General features: G+C 32.8%; 1 protein-coding gene across 1 annotated transcript in view; it reads right to left on the bottom strand.

The window, feature by feature from the left end:
- The window catches only part of kl-3 (dynein heavy chain 8, axonemal kl-3), a 744,292-nt gene that overhangs the window by 239,503 nt on the left and 490,093 nt on the right, over window positions 1-14,696 (bottom strand). The window contains exon 9 of the mRNA XM_075354364.1: window positions 6,281-6,529. Coding sequence (XP_075210479.1) covers window positions 6,281-6,529 — 249 coding nt within the window. The remainder of the gene's footprint in view (window positions 1-6,280; window positions 6,530-14,696) is intronic.

The raw sequence follows: 14,696 nt of genomic DNA, 5'->3' as shown, positions 1-14,696 counted from the left end.
GCCAGCATATCATCGGCCAACCTGGCATGGTTTAGATTAACTTGTACAATCTTTAGGTTCATTGTTGTGACACACTCCGGCCGGTCCTCCTCCGGTTGGCACCGTCAGTCTTCCTCCCAGACCTGCTGGGACAGGTGAAAGAGCCCGTAAGGTGGTCCTTATCGCAGGTCATGCACCTTGAAGTTACGTCACAATTAATCGCCCTATGAAACACACTTCCACAATTACAGCAGGCTCCGGATCAGTTTATTCCGCAACAGTTCCCGGCAGCATGACTCATTTCAAAATAGCGGTAAAATTGTAGGAGTTGTTCTCTAACATCGACTCTACAGGAGACGAGGCCGATTCTCACATGACTCTTCTCTGCAATGAGGGCAGCCATGGTGGCCGGGAATCGGCAGATGGTAATCCTAGCCTCTCCGTATCCAATCCTCAACGTGTACTGTATGTTAACAGGCAGTTCGGAACCAACAACCTCGCGTAATCCTGCAGTTATATCCTCTTCCTGCATGTCGTTTTCTAGGTCTCTAATGCGCAGGGAAGTAGTTCTAGTTTTTGTCTTCACAGTTTCCTCCTTGATAATAGCAGTTGATGCCTGCTTAAATTCTCCCGCATTCTTCTTGTCTTCACGTATTTTTATCTCCATTCGTTCTCCGCCCTCCGAATGGAGAGAATCTCTGCAGCTGGAGGCACCGTAACCCCGGTAAGAACTGTCTTCAGCAGCTCTGCGTATGTAGCATTAGATTTCAGGATTATCGTTTCCGTTTCCGTTTTGCGTTTGTGAACAGACTGTACTTTACTATCCGCGAAGGGGAGTTTTCCTCCACGGGCAATTATATGAAATTGTGGAGATCACATGGCCATAAATCTCCGCCTTTATTTCAACCAACTTCCCGTCTTTAATCCTCCTGACCTTGCTAACGACGTCTATAAGATGCTGAGCGAGGTCGTTCCACAGGTAATCCACATACGCCAGGTGGAATAAGTTCTTAACGGGGACCCCTTTGTCATGTCTTCTCCAATGAATTTAGCTTCAAGGGAAGCCGTCTGAAAGTTCCCAACCTTAATTCCTGGACCGTTAAGTAGCTACATAATTTGCGGGTACCTTGCTCCCAGTTTCTCAAGGTGCTTATTCTGATATATCAACGATCGGAATGGTGTCCATTGCACCATCTCTTTTACTCGGTACTCCAGAGAAGGTATAACGGTACGATTTTTTAGACCATACATTTTTAATGAACTCCACCACTTGTGCGTCAGGAATTCCTTCATCTAGACCGTCTAAGATAGGGAGATAGCAGCCAGTGTTTATGTTACCACCACCACTGCCTGTTTTTTCCCCTCGTATGAGGGTACTATCGCTCATCAACCGTGAGTTCCTTCACAGTTTTGCTCAGCTCCTTGTCAACCTCCTTGATATTCTGTTTGACATTTTTATCAATACTCTTACAAATATCAGAGGCCAACCCATAGTATTGACTATGTTCTCAAGTTCCATAGTGAGATCTTCCTCCGCGAGGATTTGCTTCCCTTGGTCTTTTCACCCGTTTTTCATTGTCCTTGTCAGCTCTAGGGGACAGTCCAAGCCGTTCAACAGTCATCATCGGACTAGTGCTGGGGCCCTTGCAGTTGCGTCCTCTATCTATGTCATCCCGACGCTAAGAACGCTTCAGATTAGGGGAACTAGAGTCTGAATATAAGTCTAGGCCTCACTTCACATGCTGGGATACCACACACACCATATTCTGAAGAGCAAATATTTGAGATGGGAGGATATAGATGCAAAAAAAAAATTATAAGATTTGTTTTTTCGGTGGGGGGGGGATGGGGTGTGGACGCCGAGGGAAAAAATAAGTCAACATGGCTCGATTTGCGTTCACCACCAGAACAAGGAGATGTCTTGAAAGTGTGGATCTCGTTGGCTGGTACAAGAGTTGCTAAGTTAGCAACTCTGAATGTACTAGAAATTAAACCAACCAACTGGATGCTAACCAAGTTATCTGAGCACGTGGCTTTTATAGGTTAGCAATGTGCTCCCTAAAGTCTTACTTAATTAACAATCAAGTATTCTAACTTTAAAAACTACAGTTTATTAATCCTAACGACAGTATTTTACTACAATTGGTACTAAAACAGTATATTAACAGAAGTAAATCTAAAGTCACCTTGTTTGAGTTTGCCACATGGTCCTTACGATTAAAATTAAAACACTTATTACTTAAAAACTAATGAACCGTCTTTTGAAATTAATGGCTCAAAATACTCAATACACACAGCAGTAGCACAAACCATATTCGAAAACCAAAAAAATCAGTAAATACCACTCAAAATTACCAACAACCAACTAACGCCACTTGATCAGTCACAACACTTGCCAGATAACAACAATTGATCCATTTAGGTAAGCTCTAGGAGCTAATTAGGATATTAGTCGCTAAACCGCTTTGAGGCACAGTAGCCATTTATGGTACGGACATTTGGTCTTATGCTTTAGGGGATGGGGTGGTGGTGGGAGAAATGCCAGACAAACCAATGTCTTCTACCTTTCTCTCCTCTGAATCCCCCTCTGAATCCCCCTCCTAGCATTGGAAAAAGACATGATCAGGGGTATCGACCTCCCCACAATAGGGGCATTCTCTGTTCTCAGCTCTATGTCTCGCAAATGGGTACGAATCAAAGATACTGACAAAACTAAGTTTACTGAACAACCAGGAATAATGTGCTCAGTTGTGTCTTTAGACGGATGAAATAGTTAATGTAAAGGAAAGTACTCTCACAAAATAACTATATATTTCAAAGCGAATTAAATGATTTAGCACCATTATTGTTAAAATAAACACACAAAGGAAATCATGAATTTTATATTAGTTACCCAGGCATTCTGAAGCATTTTTTTGGGTAGATAATATTTTGAGTCTCTGACTACATCATTTTCTGTAAAATAATAACTACCTACATGGTTCCTTAAAATTGTAACCAACAATACATTTAATTGCATTTATCAATCAAGTAAGCTATCCAGGATATCAGTATTTTAAAAGTAATGTTTTTTGTTTACAATTTTTGTTGATAAGTTGAGAAATAATATTCTCTAATGAATTCAACATAATATAAAATCAAGCTCTTTATATCTTGAAGACATATTTTTTGAAAAGAATTATGTTAAATAAAGCAGGGGTTTTAAAAATTGGAAATTTAAATACAATCAATTCTTTACATTTTTTGGCTTGAAAATCTTTCAAAATAAGAACTGAATTTTTTTGTAATATCAAAAAGGTGTTTAGTTTGATTTCAAATGTATAACACATTTTTCTATCATCTCAAACCTTTTTTTTATTTTTTGTAATATCAATTTTGTAAAAATTATATTCTCAGCAATATTTGTTTATAAGCAATTTAATCAAATAAATTTACACCAAACTAAATGTCTCAGATTAGAAAATTTTGAGCTTAATTTTTTTTTCAATTGCAGATTGCAGTTCTAGGAACAATTTTAAAAAAATGTACAGGTCAAAAAACATAAAATCAATAAATTCCACCAAAAGAATTTTAGTATAATCTTATTTTACTCTTGGATCAGAAATCAAAGCAAAGTTTTTCCATTAGCAATAATCAAAAACTAAGCATTTCCAAACCTCTCACAGTGTGCAAGTGTGTGTGTTTTTCAATTATTTTATTTTATTGATTTTTTAATAATTATTGTTGTTTAGTGCTAATGCCTTTTCACCTTGGATTTGAGAATGATCTGATTCATGGCCTTTATATAGTTGTAGAATTATTTAACATAACACATACTTCTGTTGTTTAGTAAAAGTGGTGTTGAATTAATCTAAAAAGTATGTGCACTGTGGTGAAGGGAAGCAACATAGAATGTTGTTTAAACATATATGATAGTGTGAGTCAACAAAAAAGGGTACTAAGCCTCAGTAGGTGTGGAAGTATTTGTAATATGTTAATCTCTTAGTGGTTACAACAGGCATTGATCTCCACCCTCCTCTTAATTTTTCCAGATTCATTATTGCTGTAGGAATCTACTGCTGTTTGAGATCTACATAAAATTTTGGTTACTTTTCAAAAAATAATCAATAATTTCTTTAAATCTTTTCTCTTTTCTACATCTATAAATATATTCCAGAACTAGTCATAAAAGTAATTTGATCCAACAAGCATATGAATTAAGAAAAGATGATATTTCACTGTATATGATATATATATATATATATATATATATATATATATATAATATAATGACTTTTGGTCTTTAAAATAAAAAAAAATATTTTAAATGAACAAGTAAAATTTACAACAACATCTTCAAACACATAAACAAGAAAGATCTTTCAAAAGCAATTTTTAACCTTATGTACATCAAATGTCACTACAGTATACAGTGCTCCCAGCAGTGTCTCTGAGGAAGCTTAGCTTAAGATTAAAGATAGGTGAGACTTAGATGAAGTTTTTATACTTTTAGCAGTGCACTATTCTCAATTTTTTAAACTCAGGACATTATAAATATTGAAATCTAATATAATTTCTAGTGAGAAAAATATGTAAAATGTATTTAAGCAAATGGGATACAGTATAGTATGTGACACTATCCCAGTAACATTTATTAATAACAATGTCAACAAAATGAATGATTAATTTAAAAAATAAATAATTAACTAAAAATTTAATGATTAATTTTTGTTATTAATGATAAATTAATAACAAAATTAATTTTAGAAGTGTAAAAAGATAATATTTTTATAATTGCACTTACCTCGTTGCCTACCATGTTTATACTACCCAGCTCTAATACTAGAATTTTATGGTATAGTATAATTTTGGCGTAATACCAAAATTTCAGCTCTAAATCTTCTAACTTCATGGAAAACTTTAGTATTATACACTGTATGAAATTTAATATTAACAAATAACCATATGACAAATCATATATATGGTTATTCACTAGTATACTGACCCCAGAGTAACATTTTTTTTAATTAAAAATATTATTCAACATTTTAAACATTTCATATTTCAAGTAATTTCCACTTTATAAGTTCAAAAAATTTATATAAATTAAAAGTGAATTAATGCTAGTACATAAAAAAATTAACAAATTTTAAACAAAACACCTATCTAGAATATAACTAATCCTCTAAGGATTAACTCTCTTGGACAGAGACAGTGTCTGACCACAAGGTGTCATCCCAGAGATGTTTAATATTTAACATATTTAAGTGAGGTTGCTCTGTGAAATCAAAGTATTTTTTTTTTTTAGAAAATTCAATTACTTTGTAAAACTGAGTAATGATGTCTAGAAGATATTTACTAATAAATTAAGTTTTGAAGTAAGTGTAAAATATTAAAACCATTTTTTATTTGCAATGAATTTCAGATAACTTCAGATTTTAATGTCTTAAATAATGTAATGAACATAAGACAAATTAAAAAAAAATTAATTAAAAGAAGAAACCACTATTATAAAAATGTGTGTGTGTATATATATATATATTATATATATAAAAGATTTGTTATGGCAATTATCATCAGACTTGTATCTGATGTCACTTAAAATACTGAACACTACTTTAGGTTTGCCATTATTTTAAATGATGCATTAACATGCAAACTTCTTAATCTGTTTTAACTTATTTCACAATTTTTTCTAACTGTTTTCTTCAACAGTAATTTAATTTTTAACAAATATTTAATTTTATACAGCCCTGTGACTAGTGACATTTTACACTGCAAAATAAAATTGGGACAGTAAATTCTGGTTAATCCAGTCTTTTGTAGTTTTAGATTTCTACTAAGGAAGATTTTGACCATAAACCATAGCCTTCTCCAGTTTACTGTATCTTGACAGTTAATTCATAAAGGTTAATCAGTTTTAAAACAATTCAATAAATAGCCAAAACTTGCCTGGCAAAAAATCTTACTGGTAAATTATTTTATATATAAAATGTTTTTTATGTGCTACTTAGAAGAAAAAGCTAAATCTTTTGTTATGTTGTGTTCATTTTAAAACTATCAACGTCAGAAAATTATTTATAATGAAAGTATCAACTTGTTTCAAATAGTACAAATGATGCACATATCTTCTTACTGACAAAGGGGATTTGAAACGTGAAGATCATTAGTACAAATTACTCTGGTTGGTTTTTGTAGCTTCTTAGTTAAATTTCATATTTTGAAGAAAAGAAAAGGATTATTAATCTTAAATTATGAAATAATACTGAAAGAAACCATTTTCATTAGAAAAAAAACCACAGAAAACATCTTTAATACTTACTTGTTCTAGTCTAACTTTAAATGTTTCAAACTTTCCAAAAACAAACATTTCAGAACATTTTAGTTCGCTTTCATTTTCAGATTCCATATTCTCTTTTTTTGTATTTAAAAAACAACTATAATAATACTTATACAAACACAGGCAAACTTTCATTTTCTCTATAACACTTTTCTTCTTCTGTTGCCATATTGTTCTTGTCTTATTTACAGTCAAATAATTATAACAACTGTTCAGAATCTGATTTGTAACCTGCAGCAAAATAACTGTATAAACGACATGCATACTCACTTGTGCACATATACATAAGTTATACATATATTAAGTTTGTCCAAACAGAAAGCAAATGCATTCTCATGTGTATCTGTGGAACAACCTGCAGATTCCATAATAAATTTTATTTAATATCTTTTATTATTTGTAAATAGGAGCCTTTCAATTTTCAGAGACACAGAAAGAAGAATCAAACAAAGAGGAGGTTTGGGCTAATAATCCAATAATCCATATAATTATTGTGTTATGATTTATAGAAAAACTATTAAATAAGAAGAGCCAAATGCATTGTATTGTCTTCAAGGTGCTGATCCATGTTTTGCCTGTTCTTCCTCATTGTCTCCCTCAAATGTCACATTACTTCCAAATAAAACTCTATTGATGTTTGACCGTGTGTGATAAGTTGTTCATAATAGACACTATTCTAATTAATAAAAAAATAAAAAATCAAATTACCTTGCATTGACATTTGAACTACAATGACATGTGCTTAGTTACCATACATAATCATAAATTTGATTCACCCAGTAACAATCATATAACATTGTGTATGGGTCATAAAATCTCACTTTAGAAGCTTCTTTCAACATAGAGTTTTTGTAAATATCTTGTCCAATCTGAAAAAAGTCACACACAAATTGTGTTCTCCTGGAATCTTACTTTTTTGTATCAGAAAACTAGCAGTCACAGGACACAACATGCTCACTTGCGTATTTGGAAATTGGAAATGAGACAAAACTGAGTAACACAGCAACAAGAATATTATTTCTAAAGGATCCCTCAAAAGCTTCTTTTTATGGCAAATCCAGATACACTTCATTAGCAATTCACTTAATTCATAACACCCAGTTGACTGAACCTACTAACTTAATAGGATGGAGATTATTAGCCACCCAGGATGGCAAACATGTAGAGAGAAAGAGCTGGCCCAAGCAGCTCTTCCGATGAAGCCAGAGGTCAAGAATGATTGAGGGGGGACATCTGAATCCAGCAAACGCTATAGCACAGGGTTTTAGAGGATTTCAGGTAATGGCCCTGGCCTGAAACTGCAGGCCAGGGCTCAGATCATCAAATAAAATAAAGATTGCGCAATAAATTATATATATATGCTTAAAACTTTGCTTATATATATATGCTTATATATATATAACTTAAAAACTTTGTTATTGAAAAAAATTATCCCGGTCCTGTTTTGGTAAAACACTTATTTTATATAGTAATACGCTCAGTATGAATATATATATCTATATATGTATATATCCGTTATAGTGGAATACTATATTGGGATAGTTTTTGATTCGAATCGTGAAGTCAGGTTGAGGGGGTGGCTACGCCTCTTTAGGTGACCTACTGTTATCTTCATATTTGGGGTAGGTCTGAATTTTCATTTTGAATTAAACATATCGTAGATTAGTATGAGTCTTGCACTGATTTAAATTAAAACTAGAAATGTAATCAATCAGTTAAGGGGTCTGAAGACATCCTTCGAAAAAGCCGCACAAGGCACGGAACATCTACATGTTCCGTAGGGCTAGTTGGCCAGAAAAGTCACAGTGGGGGAGACTTCCCGTCTGACAGTGGTGTCAATGAACATTACCCTTAATCAAACCATCGTCTGAATCTGGAATTACAAGAATAACGGACAAATACTGCCATTTTATAGAAATCGCGCAACTTAAGCCTTTATAATCTCAATACAAAGGAAATGTAGTTGAAAAAAAACAAAACATTGTAAAGTTCCAAATAAATACGTATGAAAAGTGAAGTAATGATTAAAAATTTTATATTAGACACAAAAAATAGCTTTCTCTTTAAATTGGGAGATAATTATTTTTATTTCTCATAGTAAAATTGTCATTTTAGGCTAAAGTTAAAAAAAAAAAAAATCTCGTTGGTAAAAGCAAAAAAAAAAAAAAAAAAAAAAAATACGCGGCTATGGCCGGAAGCGAACTTGAGCTCCCGATGGTGTTACTCGCTTAATTAATTTGCAAGTAGTAAATTAACCACTACACCACCATCGCCGCTTGGCAATTGGGCATTACATTATATATATATATATATATATATATATATATATATATATATGTTGCAGTTTTTTTAACTTAAAAACTTTCTTATTGAAAAAAATTATCCCGGTCCTGTTTTGGTAAAACACTTGTTTTATATAGTTATACGCTCAGTATGAATATATATATATATATATGTATAGGGTCCGGTATAGTGGAATACTATATTGGTATAGTTTATGAGTCGAATCGTTAAGTCATGTTGAGAGGGTGGCCACGCCTTTTTAGGTGACCTACTATTATCGTCATATTAGGGGTAGATCTGAATTTTCATTTTGCATGTAACATATCGTAGATTAGTATGAGTCTTACACTGATTTAAATTATAACTAGAAATGTAATCAATCAGTTAAGAGGTATGAAGACATCCTGCGAAAAAGCCGCCCAAGGCACGGAACATGGAGGTTGGGCTAATTGGCCAGTAAAGTCACAGTGGGGGAGACTTCCCGTCCGACAGTGGTGTTAATGAACATTACCCTTAATCAAACCATCGTCTGAATCTGGAATTAAAAGAATAAAGGACAATTGCTGCCATTTTATAAAAATCGCGTAATTTAAGCTTTTATAATCTCATTTTAAAGGAAATGTAGTTGAAAAAAACAAAACATTGTAAAGTCCCAAATAAATACGTATGAAAAGTGATGTAATGATTAAAAATTTTATATTAGACACAAAAAATAGCTTTCTCTTTAAATTGGGAGAACATTTTTTTTTCTCATAGTAAAATTGTCATTTTAGGATAGAGTTAAAAAAAAACATCTCGATGGCTAAATCAAAAAAAAAAAAAAAAAAAAAAATACCCGGCTATGGCCGGAAGCGAACTTGAGCTCCCGATGGTGTTACTCGCTTAATTTATTTGCAAGTAGTAATTTAACCACTACACCACCATCGCCGCTTGGATATTGGGCAATACATTATATATATATGTTGCAGTTTTTTTAACTTAAAAATTTTCTTATTGAAAAAAATTATCCCGGTCCGGGTTTTGGTAAAACACTTGTTTTATATAGTTATACGCTCAGTATCAGAATATATATATATATATATATATATATATATATATATATATATATATTATATATAGGGTCCGGTATAGTGGAATACTATATTGGTATAGTTTTTGAGTCGAATCGTGAAGTCAGGTTGAGGGGGTGGCCATGCTTCTTTAGGTGACCCACTCTTATCGTCATATTAGGGGTAGATCAGAATTTTCATTTTGAATTAAACATATCGTCGATTAATATGAGTCTTGCACTGATTTAAATTAAAACTAGAAATGTTATCAATCAGTAAGGGGTCTGAAGACATCCTGCGAAAAAACCGCACAAGGCACGGAACATGGTGGTTGGGCTAATTGGACAGTAAAGTCACAGTGGGGAGACTTCCCGTCCGACAGTGGTGTTAATGAACATTACACTAAATCAAACCATCGTCTGAATCTGGAATTAAAAGAATAACGGACAATTGCTGCCATTTTATAAAAATCGCGTAACTTAAGCTTTTATAATCTCATTTAAAAGGAAATGTAGTTGAAAAAAACGAAACATTGCAAAGTCCCAAATAAATACGTATGAAAAGTGATGTAATGATTAAAAATTTTATATTAAACACAAAAAATAATTTCTCTTTAAATTAGTAGATAATTTCTCATAGTAAAATTGTCATTTCAGGATAAAGTTAAAAAAAAAAAATCTCGTTGGCAAAAGCAAAAAAAAAAAAAAAAAAAAAAAAAAAATACGCGGCTATGGCCGGAAGCGAACTTGAGCTCCCGATGGTGTTACTCGCTTAATTAATTTGCAAGTAGCAATTTAACCACTACACCACCATCGCCGCTTGGCAATTGGGCAATACATTATATATATATATATATATATATATGTTGCAGTGTTTTTAACATAAAAATTTTCTTATTGAAAAAAATTATCCCGGTCCGGTTTTGTAAAATACTTGTTTTATATAGTTATACGCTCAGTATGAATATATATATATATATATATATGTATAGGGTCCGGTATAGTGGAATACTATATTGGTATATTTTTTGAGTCGAATCGTTTTGTCAGGTTGAGGGGGTGGCCACGCCTTTTTAGGTGACCTACTATTATTATTTTGCATGTAACATATCGTAGATTAGTATGAGTCTTACACTGATTTAAATTATAACTAGAAATGTAATAAATCAGTTAAGGGGTATGAAGACATCCTGCGAAAAAGCCGCCCAAGGCACGGAACATGGAGGTTGGGCTCATTGGCCAGTAAAGTCACAGTGGGGGAGACTTCCCGTCCGACAGTGGTGTTAATGAACATTACCCTTAATCAAACCATCGTCTGAATCTGGAATTAAAAGAATAAAGGACAATTGCTGCCATTTTATAAAAATCGCGTAATTTAAGCTTTTATAATCTCATTTTAAAGGAAATGTAGTTGAAAAAAAACAAAACATGGTAAAGTCCCAAATAAATACGTATGAAAAGTGATGTAATGATAAAAAGTTTATATTAGACACAAAAAATTGCTTTCTCTTAAAATTGGTAGATAATTATTTTTATTTCTCATAGTAAAATTGTCATTTCAGGATAAAGTTAAAAAAAAAAAAAACATCTCGTTGGCAAAATACAAAAATAAAAAAAAAAAAAATACGCGGCTATGGCCGGAAGCGAACTTGAGCTCCCGATGGTGTTACTCGCTTAATTTATTTGCAAGTAGTAATTTAACCACTACACCACCATCGCCGCTTGGATATTGGGCAATACATTATATATATATGTTGCAGTTTTTTTAACTTAAAAATTTTCTTATTGAAAAAAATTATCCCGGTCCGGGTTTTGGTAAAACACTTGTTTCATATAGTTATACGCTCAGTATCAGAATATATATATATATATATATATATTTATATATAGGGTCCGGTATAGTGGAATACTATATTGGTATAGTTTTTGACTCGAATCGTGAAGTCAGGTTGAGGGGGTGGCCATGCCTCTTTAGGTGACCTACTGTTATCGTCATATTAGGGGTAGATCTGAATTTTCATTTTGAATTAAACATATCGTCGATTAATATGAGTCTTACACTGATTTAAATTATAACTAGAAATGTAATCAATCAGTTAAGGGGTATGAAGACATCCTGCGAAAAAGCCGCCCAAGGCACGGAACATGGAGGTTGGGCTAATTGGCCAGTAAAGTCACAGTGGGGGAGACTTTCCGTCCGAGAGTGGTGTTAATGAACATTACCCTAAATCAAACCATCGTCTGAATCTGGAATTAAAAGAATAAAGGACAATTGCTGCCATTTTATAAAAATCGCGTAATTTAAGATTTTATAATCTCATTTTAAAGGAAATGTAGTTGAAAAAAACAAAACATTGTAAAGTCCCAAATAAATACGTATGAAAAGTGATGTAATGATTAAAAATGTTATATTAGACACAAAAAATAGCTTTCTCGTTAAATTGGGAAATAATTATTTTTATTTCTCATAGTAAAATTGTCATTTCAGGATAAAATTAAAAAAAAACATCTCGTTGGCAAAATAAAAAAAAAAATACGCGGCTATGGCCGGAAGCGAACTTGAGCTCCCGATGGTGTTACTCGCTTAATTAATTTGCAAGTAGTAATTTAACCACTACACCACCATCGCCGCTTGGCAATTGGGCAATACATTATATATATATATATATATATATATGTTGCAGTGTTTTTAACATAAAAATTTTCTTATTGAAAAAAATTATCCCGGTCCGGTTTTGTAAAATACTTGTTTTATATAGTTATACGCTCAGTATGAATATATATATATATATATATATATATATATATATGTATGTATAGGGTCCGGTATAGTGGAATACTATATTGGTATATTTTTTGAGTCGAATCGTTTTGTCAGGTTGAGGGGGTGGCCACGCCTTTTTAGGTGACCTACTATTATCATTTTGCATGTAACATATCGTAGATTAGTATGAGTCTTACACTGATTTAAATTATAACTAGAAATGTAATAAATCAGTTAAGGGGTATGAAGACATCCTGCGAAAAAGCCGCCCAAGGCACGGAACATGGAGGTTGGGCTCATTGGCCAGTAAAGTCACAGTGGGGGAGACTTCCCGTCCGACAGTGGTGTTAATGAACATTACCCTTAATCAAACCATCGTCTGAATCTGGAATTAAAAGAATAAAGGACAATTGCTGCCATTTTATAAAAATCGCGTAATTTAAGCTTTTATAATCTCATTTTAAAGGAAATGTAGTTGAAAAAAAACAAAACATGGTAAAGTCCCAAATAAATACGTATGAAAAGTGATGTAATGATAAAAAGTTTATATTAGACACAAAAAATTGCTTTCTCTTAAAATTGGTAGATAATTATTTTTATTTCTCATAGTAAAATTGTCATTTCAGGATAAAGTTAAAAAAAAAAAAACATCTCGTTGGCAAAATACAAAAATAAAAAAAAAAAAAATACGCGGCTATGGCCGGAAGCGAACTTGAGCTCCCGATGGTGTTACTCGCTTAATTTATTTGCAAGTATTAATTTAACCACTACACCACCATCGCCGCTTGGATATTGGGCAATACATTATATATATATGTTGCAGTTTTTTTAACTTAAAAATTTTCTTATTGAAAAAATTATCCCGGTCCGGGTTTTGGTAAAACACTTGTTTTATATAGTTATACGCTCAGTATCAGAATATATATATATATATATATATTTATATATAGGGTCCGGTATAGTGGAATACTATATTGGTATAGTTTTTGAGTCGAATCGTGAAGTCAGGTTGAGGGGGTGGCCATGCCTCTTTAGGTGACCCACTCATATCGTCATATTAGGGGTAGATCAGAATTTTCATTTTGAATTAAACATATCGTCGATTAATATGAGTCTTGCACTAATTTAAATTAAAACTAGAAATGATATCAATCAGTAAGGGGTCTGAAGACATCCTGCGAAAAAACCGCACAAGGCACGGGACATGGTGGTTGGGCTAATTGGACAGTAAAGTCACAGTGGGGAGACTTCCCGTCCGACAGTGGTGTTAATGAACATTACACTTCGTCAAACCATCGTCTGAATCTGGAATTAAAAGAATAACGGACAATTGCTGCCATTTTATAAAAATCGCGTAACTTAAGCTTTTATAATTTCATTTAAAAGGAAATGTAGTTGAAAAAAAACGAATCATTGCAAAGTCCCAAATAAATACGTATGAAAAGTGATGTAATGATTAAAAATTTTATATTAAACACAAAAAATAATTTCTCTTTAAATTAGTAGATAATTTCTCATAGTAAAATTGTCATTTCAGGATAAAGTTAAAAAAAAAATCTCGTTGGCAAAATCAAAAAAAAAAAAAAAAAAAAAAAAAAAAATACGCGGCTATGGCCGGAAGCGAACTTAAGCTCCCGATGGTGTTACTCGCTTAATTAATTTGCAAGTAGTAATTTAACCACTACACCACCATCGCCGCTTGGCAATTGGGCAATACATTATATATATAAGTATGTTGCAGTTTTTTTAACTTAAAAACTTTCTTATTGAAAAAAATTATCCCGGTCCTGTTTTGGTAAAACAATTGTTTTATATAGTTATACGCTCAGTATGAATATATATATATATATATATATATATATATATATATATATATATATATATATGTATAGGGTCCGGTAGAGTGGAATACTATATTGGTATAGTTTTTGAGTCGAATCGTGAAGTCAGGTTGAGGGGGTGGCCATGCCTCTTTAGGTGACCTACTGTTAGCGTCATATTAGGGGTAGATCTGAATATTCATATCGTCGATTAATATGAGTTTTGCACTGATTTCAATTAAACCTAGAAATGTGATCTATCAGTAAGGGGTCTGAAGACATCCTGCGAAAAAACCGCACAAGGCACGGAACATGGTGGTTGGGCTAATTGGCCAGTAAAGTCACAGTGGGGAGACTTCCCGTCCGACAGTGGTGTTAATGAACATTACCCTTAATCAAACCATCGTCTGAATCTGGAATTAAAAGAATAACGGCAATTGCTGCCATATTATAAAAGTCGCGTAACTTAAGCTTTTATAATCT

Source organism: Lycorma delicatula, chromosome 1 (assembly GCF_047948215.1).
Source record: "Lycorma delicatula isolate Av1 chromosome 1, ASM4794821v1, whole genome shotgun sequence".
Classification (NCBI taxonomy): domain Eukaryota; kingdom Metazoa; phylum Arthropoda; class Insecta; order Hemiptera; family Fulgoridae; genus Lycorma; species Lycorma delicatula.
Note: the sequence above shows the minus strand (reverse complement) of the source record. Positions and strands in the feature narration are given on the sequence as shown.